This window comes from Citrus clementina, unplaced genomic scaffold (assembly GCF_000493195.1).
Source record: "Citrus clementina cultivar Clemenules unplaced genomic scaffold, Citrus_clementina_v1.0 scaffold_7, whole genome shotgun sequence".
In the NCBI taxonomy this organism is placed as follows: domain Eukaryota; kingdom Viridiplantae; phylum Streptophyta; class Magnoliopsida; order Sapindales; family Rutaceae; genus Citrus; species Citrus x clementina.
The window spans coordinates 14,190,210-14,207,149 of NW_006262075.1; the positions used below are offsets into that span (position 1 = coordinate 14,190,210).

Here is a 16,940-nt window from a genome sequence, read left to right on the forward strand (position 1 = left end):
CCACGAGAAGGCGAGCAGACTCCCAAAACATTCGAAGAAATTCCCAAGGCATGCAAAGGCTCGCCAAGTCTCAAAGCCTATCTTATGGCGAGACAGAAACCAAGCATGCCAGGATCTGCTCGACCCGAGAAGGCGAGCAGACTCCCAAAACATTCGAAGAAATTCCCAAGGCATGCAAAGGCTCGCCAAGTCTCAAAGCCTGTCTTATGGCGAGACCGAAGCCAAGCATGCCAGGATCTGCTCGACCACGAGAAGGCGAGCAGACTCCCAAAACATTCGAAGAAATTCCCAAGGCATGCAAAGGCTCGCCAAGTCTCAAAGCCTATCTTATGGCGAGACCGAAGCCAAGCATGCCAGGATCTGCTCGACCACGAGAAGGCGAGCAGACTCCCAAAACATTCGAAGAAATTCCCAAGGCATGCAAAGGCTCGCCAAGTCTCAAAGCCTATCTTATGGCGAGACAGAAGCCAAGCATGCCAGGATCTGCTCGACCACGAGAAGGCGAGCAGACTCCCAAAACATTCGAAGAAATTCCCAAGGCATGCAAAGGCTCGCCAAGTCTCAATGCCTATCTTATGGCGAGACAGAAGCCAAGCATGCCAGGATCTGCTCGACCACGAGAAGGCGAGCAGACTCCCAAAACATTCGAAGAAATTCCCAAGGCATGCAAAGGCTCGCCAAGTCTCAAAGCCTGTCTTATGGCGAGACCGAAGCCAAGCGTGCCAGGATCTGCTCGACCGCGCGAAGGCAAACCGAATCCCAGGCATTGGAAAATCTTCAAAGGCATGCGGCCAAACCCTGAGCCAAGCCGGAACTTGCTCATCTAGACGAAGACAAGCAGATTCTCAAGCGAAAATTAATTCGTAATTACAACACAAGAAAGTAATCAAAAAATATTTTTATTAATTTGTTAATAATTAACAGAGGGGATAATCTTCATAAACATTGTCCACTACAATAAAAGAAATATATCAAAAAGACGGCAGATCAGTAAGCCGAGCAGCATCGGTTGGCTGAACCTCCTCAGGTGCGGGGGGGGTATCGCCAGTTGCGTCCGGGGGGGTGCTCGCCTCGCCAACTTCAGCAGGGACTGCACGAAGAGGTGAGTTTTCCTCCTCAATCACGATCGGCTCTACCCCCTCGGCATCTTTCTTGGCCGCCTCCTCATCCATATGCCGAGCGACACCAGCTGCAAGGTCATCCACCTTCAGGTCAGGGTGTTGCTTCCCGAGGACGGCCATGATGCAACGATAGGAATGCCGAAGTCCCTGGTCGTACTGGTTGTCGGCCTCCCTCTCCAAGTTCTCGACCTGAGCCCGGTGGGAGTCACGGAGAGATTCGAGCTGAGCCTCATACATAGCCTTCTGCCTTTGCAGATCCTCCTTGACCTTGGTAAGCTCCTCCTCGAGGGTAATGGCTTTTGCTTGAGCAAGTGATTCTTGCTCTATCAGCTTCAGATTCTCGAGATTCAGCTCCGCTGCTTTCTTCTCGGCAACGTCAGCTCTGCTCGTCGCCGATTGAATATCCTCCTTCATCTTCCGGTCGTAGCGGCCAACCTTAGCCTTGTAATAGGTGGTCATGCAGCTGAGGTGGAAAGCGCTATGCTGCATGGCCCCCACCAGCTCACCCAAGGTGCGGCCGTCAAAGTCCTCCAGGTCCTTATTGCTCACGGATTTAGTAAACTCATTGAGGTAAGGGACCAGTTGTTCTGCTCGGCTGTCAGGTAAGCGAGATCGAGGCCCGACAGGAGGAGAAGAGGTAGCAGGATCTGTGGCTACTCCACTAGCTTCCCCGACTTTTACAGGAGCCGGAGGTAAAATCTTCAAGGGTGGGGCCTGCTGCACGATGTTGGCCCGCTTTGCGGTAGGGGCATCCTTACTCTCGTCCCTCTTCGTGGTTGGAGGTCGAGAACGTTTTCGGGTCAGAGCCCCAATCACAGCGTCCTCCATCCTATGGCCAGGAAGTATCAAGCGAGACTCGAGCAAGTTGTATGTGGTTAACAGTTCCCGGCTCGAGCAGGAATTGACTAGCACAGCCTCAACCCGTTTGAGCTGGCCAGGTCGGAGTGGGAAATGAACGCCCCAAGAAACTACAACACAAACAGACACTTGGTTAGAAACAAGCCAATAAAACAAGAACAACTATGGATACAAGGCATCTGGAGCGAGAAGGCAACCTGGGACCGTGAAACGGGGTGGGACCCGATAATCCTTCTCGTCCATTTGTGCGACCTGACCCCAAGGACCCCCAGCAAAAAAGAACTTTCTCTTCCAATTCCCACCACCACCAGTAGGGAGGTCGGTTATAGGTTTCCTTGTCTTGGCGCTAGATTGGAAGTAGTACCAGCCGGCATCTTTGGGGCTGCTCTTTAGCTGGTACAGGTGCTTCACCTCATCAACCGTGGGCTCGCTTTGGCAACATCTGTCCTACAATATGAACAGACCAGAGAGCACTCTCCACCCATTGGGATTCAGCTAACCAGGAGCTAGATTTAGCCCGTTAAGTATCCGGGCAAAGTAAGGTTGCAAGGGACACCTCAGCCCGTACTTAAAGCTGTCCAGATACAGGGTAACATATCCCCTAGGAGGCCGGCTGGGAGCATCCTTCTTTCCCGGGACCTTGAGAGGTATCTCGCCAGGAATGCTATACCTCAGCCGGAGGTCCTCGAGCTCATCAAACGTGGTCGTGCACGTCATGTAATCAATAGCGTAATCCCGCGATAGGGCTCTACCTCCTATAGTACTCCTCCCCTCGGGTCGCGGCGCCCCTGATGGGGACGCCTCACCAGAATCATCTCCTCGACCCTCACTCAAAGTATCCTCGGAGCCAGAAGATCCACCCTCACCATTACTCCCGCTCGTAGAGGTCGTTTGGGGAGACGTGCTCCTAGCACTAGTCCTGACACTAGACCTAATGGGCTCTAAGGGGATCTCGGGGTCAAAGGCGGGATCGGTGAGCAGACTGGGCAGGAAGTCCAACTCATCGTCATCAACCTCAATGACCTTCCCTTTACCTTTCGACATTCCCTAAACTCTAACCACAACACCACCAACTACTACCCAAACGAAAGAAAAAAGAAGTTACCTACAAACTATCCGAGACCGAGGAGAGAGAGAAGTAATACCTGAAGTACTGCTTCAATTGGAGAAAGGCAAGGATGGGGACTTCGTGCCGGAACTTCTTTGCCGGAGAAACAGAGACGGAGACGGAGACGGAGTGAATGGTGAATATGCCGTTCGAGAGGATTAGGCTTTCCAAATGAGGACGGACTTTTGGGCTGCCAGCATATAACTGTGCCGAATCCCAAGGGCCTCATAACCATCGGTTTGAAATTCACATGGAGGGGGGGATTTCTGCCACGTCACCTCGTCCGCAATTAAATGCGACATGACTCTTGGCAGCCTTTTCTAATCCCACGCGAGCGAGTACTATCGAGTTTCCACTGCTGGTCCACTACATTACCCAACACCAGAAACTGGGGGACCGGTGTTTGGGAGAGATACTGTTTGGGATAAATATGTCGACGAGACCAGGAATGACGAGCAGATATCGGATGGCAGAGTTCTGCGAACCGGTGTGTTCCGTGAAAGCCTGGTGCGCGGAAGAACAGGAGCAGAAATATCTTGTTCGTCCACGATGTTGTCATCCGCGAGGCCAATTTCCTATAAGAGGCATACGACCATTCCGGCTAGAGGTCGATAGGCGAGGAGACCCGGTCGACAGCAGTTGGCAAGACATGCTCTCCAGCCCGAGAATCTAGGCACGACAGCCACGCTTTCCCCTGAACCGTGGCGTAACACGCAAGATCTCACAGAACCACGACAGCCACGCTTTCCCCTGAACCGTGGCGTAACACGCAAGATCTCACAGAACCACGACAGCCACGCTTTCCCCTGAACCATGGCGTAACACGCAAGATCCCACGTTTGCCCATAACGCTGCAGTCAGAGCCCCAGACCGTCTCGAGAAAAGCAAAAAACGGGGATTCAGAGGAAGCCTATAAAAAGGTAGCCAACGAAGGTAAAAGGGTTGGCATTTTTGAGATAAAAAAAAAACCACGAAAAAAGCCACAAGACCCGTGGCAAGCGTTCCCCGAACCTTGATATCTGACTTGAGCGTCGGAGGGTTTGCGCCGGGAGAACAACCGGCGTACTCTGACTTGTCTGTGTGTGCAGGGATATCTGGAGAAGAAGCATTACTAGGAGACCTCCTGGTCGTGGGGAAGTTGATCGAGCAGAGATCCGGGTCGTATAACGAGGAGAATTGGAATCTCGCATCAACAATTTTGATTTGAAGTTTTATTTATTTTTCGTATTAACTGACATCTTCTTTATTTGTTGTAAATCAGATTCCAAACCAAATAATTGAAGGAGTCTTTTCTAGATTGGGGAACCTGTACTCAGATAATTGAAGGAATAGCACAAGGACTTCTTTAGCTTCATCAATATTCCAAAGTGCCGATAATTGACAGGGATTTGAAAGCTAATAACATCTTGCTGGATAAAGACATGAATCCCAAAATTTTAAATTTTGGAATGGCGAGAATAATTAGTGGAGGAAATGAGTTATAAGCAAACACAAGTAGGATTTTGGTACTTAGTAAATAAATAAAAGCATATCGAAATTTCATAAAAATTCAGATTTTTGCTCTCGTAGATTCATAATATATTAGCATGAATTTGAATTTGCTAACAATCCTTTATTAATTCTCAAATTATAGTGGATATGTTTCCCCAGAATATGCGTTAGAAGGAGTCTTTTCCATTATATCTGATATCTTCAGCTTTGGAGTGTTGATGCTTGAAATTTTGAGCGGCAAGAAGAATACTGAATTTTAACAGACTGATTCTCTGATCTTCGTTATTTATTATTTACGTGTAGCTAATTTTCATATATTTCTTTGTCTACGGTTAATTATTAATCTAAGGCATGGGATCTATTGACGGGCAACAGGACATTGGAGTTGATTGATCTAATATTAGAAAGGTGAATCCTCCAAGCATATGCTTTTAAGATATGTGAACATTAGCACTCCTTTGTGCACAAAAAAGTGCTGATGATAGACCCACCGTGTACGATGTTGTATCCATGCTTACAAATGAAGCCACAACATTAAATCCTCCGAATCAACCTGGCTTTTCATATGTAAGAACATTTCAACATCGTCCTCCAGGAAGACAGAAGATTGTTCAATGAACCAAAAAACGATTTCACTTTTAGAAGCGTGCAAATTTTTTATTTTAATGTGTATGGAGTCCTTTTTTGGGAAATGATTTCAAGAATTTTATTCTTGACCCTGTGTGGTGTGACCATTTCTTAGCAATTAAGAATATTGCACCAAAATTTAGTTTAAAGAATCCTCTATTTTGGGGCTAAAGCCTCTATCAAACTAGACCAAAATGCCTAGTTTAATGCATTATTTTTAATTTAATTATTTCTACCATTTTCAAAACGTCTCAGCTAATTAATATCTAAGATTCACGGCTAATGGCCCTATGGTGCAACTGGATTACTGAAAGTGAAATTTTCACAATGTGAATGTACGAGTCCAAGAGTTGAATCTGAAATTTAGAAAATGATGATTATGAAGAAGAAGATATTTGTTTTGAAGGCCGTTAACTGGATTTTTGTATGAAGCTTGAAGTTTCAGAAGAGCGATCAGTCTCCAAAATTTAGCATAATCGTTATATATTTATTCTCTCTTGTGATTATAATATGACATAATTGTTATGTATTTATTCTCATCAATTTTCTCGCAACTTTCCTCTTGTCTTCAAAGCAATGCTTTCTTGACCTCCTGCTGTTGGAGTACTTTGACTGGCATACACTATTATAGTGTGAACGGTAATAAAATAGGGGTTTCAAATCTACTCATGATTATCTATAAAGATAGTTTCTTTTCTTTTATTTATTTATTTTTTTTTTAAGTTTACAATTTTTTGATGCCCACCACATGTTTCATAAAATGTCATATTAATACGTTCTTTGCTAAAGCTATTGAAAGTACAACTTTTTTCCCACTATGTTTCTCCTATTCATAATGTCTTTTAGCCATGAATTCATACAAATCTAACAAGCAGAGGATGAAACCATAGTGAAATCGCGAAGCATTACAAAATAATAAGTTAACCTCTTTGGACTATTAATCTTAAATAAGTTAACTTCTTTGGACTGTTATTGTTGTTGAAGTTCATGCTTAAAGGGGTAAGCTAGTTTTAGCGAGAATTTTACTTATTGCAGTGGCTAACTGTTAAAGCGGAGAAGAAGAGTTCACGATGGTTAGGGAATAAATCGAAAGAAGCAGGAATTGTGAAGTTTAAACAGGAAAACGTCTGTCATGATAGAGAGTTTTAAGGAATTAAGACGCATCGTTTAAAAAAGTGTCAAAATAATAAATAAGAGAATAAATCCTTGTCAATAAATTTAATAATATCACTTAATTAATTATGTAAGTTAATTCATACCCTTTTACGTTAAGTTTTTGGATTTATTATTCATTTATTGGAAAGAATAATAAAGTGCACGAAAATTTTGTAAAATGAAACATGTAACTCTTGGGTGCTCTTGCCTTGCCTTAAAATTCTTGCACCCATGATAAGAATCATTCCGCTAGACAAAAAGCCTGCTTAATTCCTAGTTGAAAAAATTGGAACACCCTAAATGAAAAAATGTGAAGGAACAAGTCCAAGATTTCCCATCTGAAATTCAGAAAATAATAAGAAGAATAAAAGGATGAGAGTTATTATATTATACGCACAGACACATATATATTGGAGCCCATTGACTCAGGATTCTCGTGTCAAGCTTGCATATTGCATTCAATCCAAGAAACCACCATTTAGTGTAGACTTATTATTATATATTTAGTATTGTAAAAAATAATAATAATACGTCTTGTAGCAAAGATTTAAAGTTTAAAAAAACATTTAATGCTGCGATTTCACAATCTTATATATATTTTTTAAATTACATGAGACAATTCTTAAGATTATAACTCATATTACATAAGATTACTACTAACATTATATTATATTATTATTGATATTTATAATCAGACAATTATTTAAACTGTTTTTACATTAAATCTTATATAGAACTGTCCAAATTTTATCCTCTTCAGTATTCGAAGGTGTCTACTTCACTTATACTTCGTAAGGAGAAGACTATTTTTACCCAATTATTTTCCATGATTGAGAAAAAAAAATTAAGTCACCACAATACTTTGTAGGGACTTGAACTGCCTGTGAGGCCAAGGTTCACAACCTCATACTTATCAATTGTGAAATAAAATTAATGGCTAGTAAATATTAACTAATTTGTGTGCACAGCCCCTCAATCACTTTGATTGATATGGAATATCATGAAATTGAAACGTCCTGCGTACTTTTGATATCAGCATACAATTTCTTTTGCTGATTCTTAGATGAACGAAAGAGTGTACATTGAAATCACCCAAAATTTCAAAAAAACAAATTCCTAAGAAAGTAATTGTGCCAAACATAATGATAAAACATACATAGTTGATAGGGTGCTTAAGTTTTTCGTCAACCTTTTTTTTTTTTCTTTTACAAAATCTATAATCTAGCAATATGTACAATCTGTATGGACTCAAACGGGAGATTGCTAGTTTCTCTCTATAAAGTTAATATATATTACTTAAGTGCCTATTATAATATCTAAAAGCTCCCTTAAAACCAAAAATTAAAAGGAAAAGATATTAAATAAATTATTTGCTTGATAATCTATCTTAATAACATAAAATATATATTTACTATAAAAAAAATTAAAAATAATAAAAATATAAGAAAAATATATTATTATTAAATTTTTATTCACATTGATGATAGATTGTTACAATTTTTGTAAAGAAAAATCTACTTCCACTAATGTGTTTGAAAAAATCTACTTTAAATTGAATAAAGCCCTGTCGGACCGAAAATCATTCCCTCAGCATATGTAGAGAGCATGAAGCCAGGCCAAATGGCTAGGTTTTTCCAGCCTACCTAACTTTTTAGACTTGGAATAGTCAGAATCAAACTTTGGAAAACTCAAGGTAATTAAAATTGGTAAAAGACGTTTCTGGATATTAATATAAAATTGACCATACAAATTGTATACCGAAACACTGATCTTACAAATTTACTGTTAACGATTCAAAGGACTACTTCACCAAGTTTTGGTTAATCGTAAACTACTCATTAGGGATCGTCATGGAGTGCTTTTTATTGTTCGTTATCGTTTGTGCTTTTGCATCTCTCTCAGTCCTCGTAGTTTTTATATTAATTTCATTTAATGTCATACTTTTATCAGTAATGGTGTCCCTGATATTTGTCAATTTGGTGATCGTTGCTTTTTACTTGAGAAGAAAGCTCAAAAGCAAAGGTAAGGCATTTATTCTCATATATAACGTGATCTGAGCAGTGAATTCTCTTTTTATAACCTTTTTTTTCTTTTTTTCTATTTTCATCTTTGCTGATCATTCAGGTGAGAATTTGATGCAATTTGATTTGAGTATGAATCTAAAAGCTGATGATATTGAGCTGAGTAATAAAGCAAACAATCGCTGGAAAAGTACTAAAAGGGAAGTTGAATTGCCCTTATTCAGCTTTTCTAGTGTTGCTGCAGCAACCAATAATTTCTCAGACGCGAATAAGCTTGGTGAGGGTGGTTTTGGACCTGTTTACAAGGTAAAATTTCATTCTAGCAATAAAGATTTTGATAAAAATAGTAAATGAATTATACTTGATTTGGCACCTAACATGGAAATTTAAGATATAATCAACTTAACTTTTTTAGAATTAACAAACACTTTATAATTGTAATTTTTCCGAACAACAATACCAAATGGAACTTCAGACTAATGGTTTAATAAGAACTACTGTATATTTCAGGGGGTATTAGCAAAAGGAGATGAGATAGCTGTGAAAAGGCTTTCAGTAAGATCTAGACAAGGACTGCAAGAGTTAAAGAATGAGGCACTTGTCATAGCCAAAGTTCAACACAAGAATCTTGTTAGACTTTTGGGTTGCTGCATTGAACGAGATGAGAAGCTACTCATCTATGAGTACTTGCCTAATAAAAGCTTGGATTTCTTCCTTTTTGGTTTGTAAATCTAAGATATATATTCAAATAAACATTTGTATAATATTGTCTATTATTGTATTAATCTCGTGACTGCCAGTAGCTTGATTAGTTGGTAAAAAAATTTTAGTTAAAACGAGAGATCTGAGTTTGAATCCCGCTCGCATGCATGGGTAGGGGATTATATTACTGAAAATTGTGGAAGCATTTTATTTTTAACATTAATTTTGTAGTCGAATCCTTTATTGTAGAGTTTATTTACCTGATTGTATTCTATATTAATATTTTCTTCATTTTGCTGTAAATTAGATGCAACAAAGCGCGTGTTATTAGAGTTGGGAACACGTCTTCAAATCATTGAAGGAATAGTTGAAGGGCTTCTTTATCTTCATCTACATTCCAGAGTGCGAATTATTCATAGGGATCTAAAAGCAAGCAATATCTTGTTAGATAAGGAGATGAAGCCAAAAATATCAGATTTCGGAATGGCAAGAATTTTCAAAGGGAATGAGTCTAAAGCAAACACAAATAGGGTCGCTGGGACTTTGTAAGTAATTAAATTAAGCATTTGCACTATTAAAATTTTGGGTCCTCCATTTGAGATATTTTAGAGTACCTCTGTTATACTACACCCACATAATATATGTATGGCATGTGTGTATTAATTAAATATAACTATTAATTACATGAGATTTTCTAAAAGAAATGCACACATATTATACATGCATTAAGTCGGTGTAGTACAATAGATGTACTCTAGAATATGTCTCTTCATTGATATGAATTTTTATTAATGTTTAAAGATTTAACAGTATCTTTTGACCATTAAGGTTCGTTAGGTAAGATTCATTTATATATTGTGTAGTAGTAGTCAATCCTTAAGTCGGTGTAGTAGAATAGATATACTCTAGAATCTGTCTCTTCATTGATATGAACTTTTATTAATGTTCAAAGATTTAACAGTACCTTTTGACTATTAAGGTTCGTTACTAAGATTCATTTATATATTGTATAGTAGCAGTCAATCCTTAAGATGGATTTTTCTCACCCACATGAGTACTTGACTAAGTGGGTTTCATACAGCTTTATTTAGTTGGCGACCCGAGTTCGCAACCTGAACTAAAATTTTGACTAATGAGATGGATTTTGCTCCTTTAAATTTTGACTAGCACAATATTATAATTTGATATGCATGTATTTGCGATATATGATGGATATACTAATTTATATCTTGTATTTAATTATTGGTTTACAGCGGATATATCCCACCAGAATATGTCTATCAAGGAATCTGCTCGATCAAATCGGATGTCTTTAGCTTTGGAATGCTGTTACTAGAAATTTTGAGTGGCAAGAAGAATACTGAATTTTACCACACTGGCTATCTCAGCATAAACGGTTATGTAAGCAACCTACACCTCCATATTCCGTATATTATGTGCGTCTACAAGTATCTGTATATAAGATTGTGACGTGTCAAAAGTATATCATGATTTCGTTGGATGATTCTATCATATGGTTTATACATAGATTTCCTGTGTATATACGTAACGACCATCAGCTTTCGACATCTGTAATGTATAAAGTTTGGATTTGTACTATGTACCTTTTGAAGTGCAAATCCATCCTTAATAAGTTACAGGACCCACGGGGGAAGCCCTTATTTTAATAAAAGAAGGACAAAACTAAAATACAGACAAATACAACTCTAATTCGTTAAAACATGTGTTTCTTGTACTTGAATCCTTACTTTTATAGCCAGTGACAAACAATCACTTTCTTTTTATTTCACTGAGATCATTGATTCTCACTTTTAATTTCTATGCGAAATTAATTGACTGCCGTAACTTTTTTGCTGTGGCTGTGTAGGCATGGGATCTGTGGACAAGCAACAGGGTGTTAGAGTTAGTTGATCCAGTGCTGTTAGAAGATGCATCCTGCAGCATGCATATGCTCTCAAGATATGTGAACATAGCACTTCTTTGTGTACAAGAAAGAGCCGATGAAAGACCCACCATGTCCGATGTTGACTCCATGCTTAAAAATGAGGCTGCCACATTGCCTCCTCCGAAACAACCTGCATATTCACATGTAAGGAGCACAGCGAGTTCTGCAGTGTCGCCCGTTTGCAGGCCAGAAGATTGTTCTATCAATCAAATAACTGTTTCAAATTTAGACGCTCGATAATTTTTTTTTTTCCCCAACCACCAGCGGGATAATTCGATACGAGACTTCATTCATATTTATTAAAGAATTATTTTATTCAAATTATATATAGCGAGTTTGCTGAAGAATATTGCTTGATCAATCAAATTTTTAACCCTATTACCTTCATAGGATCAAACTCAGGTGGCCAGCAAAATAAAGCTGGTTGAAAGCTGCTTGGCTAGGCCCTTTAGGCAGTATTGCTGCATATTGAAGGTGAGGACGTTTGGATTCAATCTCCCCAATGCTCTGAACCAGTCTGAGTAATTATTATAGAATCAGAATCTTTGTAAACTGGGCAAACAGATCAATCAGTGAGAAAGTCCAATTTTGAAGAATCTCTGATTTAGTGATTTTTCTCTTAAAGGCAGTATTCTGTTATTTTCAGTGAAAACTGAACAAATATACCGACTGCCCGGTCTTCTTGATTATCTATGTAACACATTACCATTTTGATAAGTCAGCTTCGATTGAAGAGTTAAGCAAATTTTGTTTCAGGAAATTTTGTTGCTGGAAAATAGTTGATTTGATTCCATTATATAACCATTCGTTAATAAAATTATTTTTCTGGGGTATATTTATTGATAAATTATGAATTTATTTGCTTGCAACCATTGGTTTCTGTTCATAAGGGCTCAAGTCACAGGTATAATTGCACTAATACGTTTAGAGTTTGCGTTATTGCATCCAATTTACCAGTTTCTGCGAAATGGCAATCTTTGGTTAACCCCCCAAAAAAAAAAGAAAAAAAACAGAGCAGCAGTATCAAAACTCAACACAACGTGTTAATCGATTCAATTACGCTGACAGCAACATGATGCTCTCTGTTATAACTCTGCCGTTGTTACAGCAAGCAAAGAGTCAGAAGTTTTTGTTTATGTTTTTTTTTTTTTCAAAACAAATTTTAGAAAATTTAAGCCAATGATAGCCTATTCTTGAAAACAACAAAGACAAATGAATCAATTGTTAGCACAATGGAAGGATATAAAAGTTTCAAGCCCAAGAAAGGAAATTTTATCACCCCACTTATTAGAATTTGTAATAAGGTGTTTGGAAACAAAGAAAAACAGAGAAAATGAAATGGAAACTTCACGATATTATTATGAGAATGATTAATACAGTTATCAACTTTTCTTAGCTCAGTTTATAAGCTATTATTCTAACTAATAACAACTTAGATTTAGTCCAGCCACTTAGCACTTGACACATGTCATGCAGTTATTTTCTACTTGACACGTCAGCTTGAGCTTGCACTATCTGCTCACACGTGCTTCATCACACTCAAGCTGCTGCAGCTACTCTATTCAGCTCAGCTTCAACTATATCTTCAACATCCCCCCTCAAGCTCAACTGAGGAAGTAAGGTTGAGCTTGTCACGCAAGTAATGAAAAGGATGATAAGAGAGAGCTTTGGTGAGAATATCAGCAGTCTGTTCTGAGCTGGAAATATACTGAACTTTAAGACATTGAGCAGCAACTTTCTCTCTAATAAAATGAACATCTAATTCAATGTGTTTTGTTCTGGAATGAAACTTGGGATTAGAAGCTAAAGCTGCTGCACTTTGATTATCACACCATATGATTGGAATGGAAGACAAAGGAATACCAATTTCAGCAAGAAGAGATCGAATCCATAAGACTTCTGCTACTGCCATTGCTAATGCTCGATATCCAGACTCAGCACTAGATCGAGATACCACTGCCTGTTTCTTAGAGCACCAAGACACCAGATTTTGACCCATATAAACACAATAACCAGCCACAGGCCTCCTATCATCTTTGTCCCCAGCCCAATCAACATCACTGAAACAGTCAATCTGGATGCTACCATGATTGTAGAACTGTAAACCAAGCCTAATAATGCCCTTCAGATACCGTAAAATCCTTTTACAAGCCTGCCAATGATTGACAGTAGGAGAGGAGAGAAACTGACTAAGTTTGTTGACAGAGAAAGCAATCTCTGGTCTGGTCAGGGTTGCATACTGAAGAGCACCTATAGTGCTTCTATATAGAGTAACATCAGAGAAAGATGCACTATCACCTTTAGTAAATGACACTCCAGAAACCATAGGAGTAGAACAAGGTGTACTATCCTGCATTTGCACCTTGTCAAGCAGATCAGTGATATATTTAGATTGAGAAAGATGAATACCAGATTTGTTGTACAGAACCTGAACTCCCAGAAAATAACTCAAAGCACCAAGATCTTTAAGTGCAAAAACAGACTGGAAGCTGGTGATAATCTGCTGAACAAGCTGAGGATTGGAGCCTGTAATGATGATATCATCGACATATACCAATACAAGCAGTAGATGACCTTGTGATCTCTTAAAGAAGAGTGAAGTGTCTGAAATGGAATTTTTAAAGCCCCATTGAGTTGTAAGAACCAATTTGAGTCTATCAAACCATGCCCTTGGAGCATGTTTAAGCCCATAGAGAGCTTTATGTAACTTACAGACATAATCAGGCTTTGAACTATCTATAAACCCCTGAGGTTGTTGCATATAAACCTCTTCAGTTAAGTGGCCATTAAGGAAGGCATTGTTAATGTCTATTTGCCTGAGTACCCAATGATTCATGATTGCCATACTCAAGATAATTCTAATGGTTGAGGACTTGATGACAGGGCTAAATGTTTCATTAAAATCCAACCCTTGGGTTTGATGAAACCCCTTAGCAACAAGTCTGGCCTTGTATCTAGAGACACTCCCATCAGGATTGTATTTAATCCGAAATACCCACTTATTCCCAATTACTTTAATAGGATGTGTAGGTTTGACAAGAGTCCATGTATGGATGTGGATTAAGGCATGATATTCATATGTCATGGCTTGATGCCAAGTGGGATCTTGAAGAGCTTTTGAGACAGTAGCAGGTTCTATAGGTTTAGTAGGAGGAGTTGTAAGATAGGCTTTAGGTTTGAATATACCAGCCTTTGATCGAGTGACCATTGGATGACCAGTAGAATGTTGTAATGGTGGAGTTAAATGATGAACAGGTGAGGTAGATGGTTCTGTAGGTGATGAAACAGTGGGCAAAGATGATTGTATAAGGGTCTGAGAAGAGGAACTTGAAGAAGACAGAGAGAAATTGAGATCAGCTGCTGTTGAGGATGAAGACTTGGTTATATCAAGTTGAATCAAAGGACAAACAGAAGAAGGCTGAGATGAAGGATCAGAAGAAGAACAAGAGTGAGTAACTGATGAGAAATCAACTCCTGACTGAAAAGGAAAACATGACTCATCAAATGTAACATGGTTACTGACATAGATTCTACCAGAAGAATGAAGACACAAGTAGCCTTTATGAAGAAAGTTGTACCCAAGAAAAATACACCTAGCAATTCGAAACTCTAGTTTGTGATGATTATATGGCCTCAGATATGGGAAGCAAGCACACCCAAAGACTCTCGTAACAGAGTAATCTGGCTTTTTGGTGAAAAGTTTTTCAAATGGGGATTTGTTATCTAGAATGGGTGTAGGTAGCCTGTTTATGAGAAATGTGGCAGTGTGGAAAGCATTCCACCAAAATTTGAGTGGTAAATGTGCTTGAGCAAGAAGGGTAAGACCTGTTTCCACTATATGTCTATGTTTTCGTTCAATTTTTCCATTTTGATGATGAATGTAAGGACAAGGGTGTCTAAATTGGATTCCTTGCTGAGCAAGATAAGAAAGAAATGGCCTAAACTCACCTCCCCAATCTGTTTGAAGGCATTTGATTTTCCTATTCAAACATTTTTCTATCATATGTTGGAATTCAATAAAAGTTTGTAAGGCTTGAGACTTGGTAACAAGAGGGAAGATCCAGGTGAATCTAATGAAGTCATCTAAGATGGAAAGATAGTAGTGATAGCCTTGTGAGGACAACAAAGGAGCTGGTCCCCATAGATCAGCATGCAACAATTCCAGTGGTTGAATGGTAGTGGTATCTACAGAGGGAAAATGTTGCATGTGACATTTGCCAAATTGGCAAGCATTACAGAAAATTGGTTTGAGGGCTCTATTGATATCGAGAGAAGGATTCAAATGCTTTATAATTTGTTTAAAAGCATGCACTGTAGGATGACCCATTTTCTTATGTAAAATATTGTAATCAATTGATTTTGAGTAAGCAACTGACAGGGCCAATGAGGCTTCATTATTGAATTGAGAATTTTTATTTACAGCTGACAGAACTTCATCAGAATGTATAGAATTGGAAACATTTGAATGACTAATCATTGACACTGGATAAGAACAGACACTTGAAACAGGACTTGAATTTGAGGTGACAAATAAAGCATTAGACTGGACTCTATTTGAAACTGCAGCATGAGACACTGCAACAAGACCTTCAACTTGATATAATCCTCCTCTAGCGATCCCCTTGAGCAAAATGATCCCTGAGTTCTTGTCATTGACAAAACAAGAGATTTTATGAAATTCAACAACAACATCATTGTCAGCCAGTAGTTTAGATACACTTAAAAGATTTTTGGTTATAGCTGGGACATGCAAAATATTGTTGAGATAGATAGGTGTGGCAGCAAGTGTATTCAATATTGTGCAACCAATATGTTTAATATGCAACCCCATGTCATTTCCTACATGTAGCTTGTCAATGCCATGATAAACTGAGTAAGATGAGAAGATACATGCTTCCTTTGTCACATGATTTGTGGCCCCTGAGTCAATATACCAAGCAGGATCAGCTACAACTCCATAATCAGCAACTGGAGCAGTATGAGCAAGTGGTGCAGTAGGAACAGTAGGTGGAACAACTCCATAGTTAGCAAATGGAGTAGCAACATTGTATTGGCCTTGAAACATAGGAAACCCTTGAGGATACAAAACATTGGCATTCTGATATACAACATGCCCTTGAAACATAGGTGTATTATATCTAGGAGTGCCAGTTGCAGCTCCATAAAAACCACCATAACCTCTTCCATACATGTTCTGAGACTGCCCAGGAAAACCTCTGTAATTGAATCCACCTCTAGGCCTAAAGCCACCTCTTCCTTGCCTAGGAATAAAATTCTGATTAAATTTGTTCCTGCATTTGTATGCTCCATGACCAGGAATGAAGCATATTTGACAAATCACTTCCTTATCAACATTGTATCCTCCTTTGCCATTATCCATTCCAGTAAAATTTCCACCATTAAAACCTCTCTGACTAGCATTACTAAACTTATTGTAATTCTGTCCTTTCTGAGCAAAATTAACTGACATATCGTGCACCAATTCATTTTGCACTTTTTCTTTACTCATCTCAACCCTAGTTTCATGACTAAGCATTAAGGAATACACTTCTTCAACAGTGAGACTATTTTTTTCTAGCCTAGCAAGTATAGTTGTCACAAGTGACTCATAATTGTCATCTAAACCAGTGAGCAAATGCATTATAAAATCAGTTGAAGCAAGAGGATTACCACCAATAACTAAGCTGTCTGCAATTTTTTTCATCTTATTGAAGTAATCACTTACTGACATAGCTCATTTCTTTGTGGTTTGAATATGCATTTTCAGAGGCATGTATCTAGCCTTCGACTGTGACATGAACATCTCAGCGAGTTTCTCCCAGATCTCAAGTGAAGTATCACAATCCACAACCATGATGAGCACATTATCTACCATAGACGATAGCATCCAGCTTTGTAGAAGTTTGTCAGTT

The 16,940-nt window shown here is 38.8% G+C and overlaps 2 protein-coding genes across 2 annotated transcripts; one reads left to right on the top strand and one right to left on the bottom strand.

Annotated features, from left to right (window-relative positions):
* Positions 1 to 971: 971 nt before the first annotated feature.
* On the bottom strand, positions 972 to 3,023 carry LOC112096965. Its single transcript, XM_024181216.1, has 3 exons — positions 2,536 to 3,023; positions 2,177 to 2,409; positions 972 to 2,089 (listed from the first exon to the last, which is right to left on the bottom strand). Exons 1-3 carry the CDS (start codon positions 3,021 to 3,023, stop codon positions 972 to 974), a joined length of 1,839 nt encoding a protein of 612 aa, XP_024036984.1.
* A 5,289-nt stretch (positions 3,024 to 8,312) lies between these two features.
* Positions 8,313 to 11,268, top strand: LOC18035860 (G-type lectin S-receptor-like serine/threonine-protein kinase CES101). The gene is made up of 6 exons (XM_006427515.2): positions 8,313 to 8,382; positions 8,485 to 8,687; positions 8,892 to 9,102; positions 9,391 to 9,628; positions 10,337 to 10,484; positions 10,951 to 11,268. The coding sequence occupies exons 1-6, from the start codon at positions 8,313 to 8,315 to the stop codon at positions 11,266 to 11,268; spliced, it is 1,188 nt and encodes a 395-aa protein (XP_006427578.2).
* The last annotated feature ends 5,672 nt before the right edge of the window (positions 11,269 to 16,940 follow it).

Excerpts from the sequence above, each read along its gene's own strand:
- LOC112096965 (XM_024181216.1), bottom strand. The coding sequence starts at position 3,023 with ATGTCGAAAGGTAAAGGGAAGGTCATTGAGGTTGATGACGATGAGTTG. Across the intron at positions 2,410-2,535 it reads AGCTTTAAGTACGGGCTGAG|CGAGCCCACGGTTGATGAGG; the intron begins GTGTCCCTTGCA and ends ATGTTGCCAAAG. Across the intron at positions 2,090-2,176 it reads ACCCCGTTTCACGGTCCCAG|TTTCTTGGGGCGTTCATTTC; the intron begins GTTGCCTTCTCG and ends TTTGTGTTGTAG.
- LOC18035860 (XM_006427515.2), top strand. The coding sequence starts at position 8,313 with ATGGTGTCCCTGATATTTGTCAATTTGGTGATCGTTGCTTTTTACTTG. Across the intron at positions 8,688-8,891 it reads GTTTTGGACCTGTTTACAAG|GGGGTATTAGCAAAAGGAGA; the intron begins GTAAAATTTCAT and ends TGTATATTTCAG. Across the intron at positions 10,485-10,950 it reads ATCTCAGCATAAACGGTTAT|GCATGGGATCTGTGGACAAG; the intron begins GTAAGCAACCTA and ends GTGGCTGTGTAG.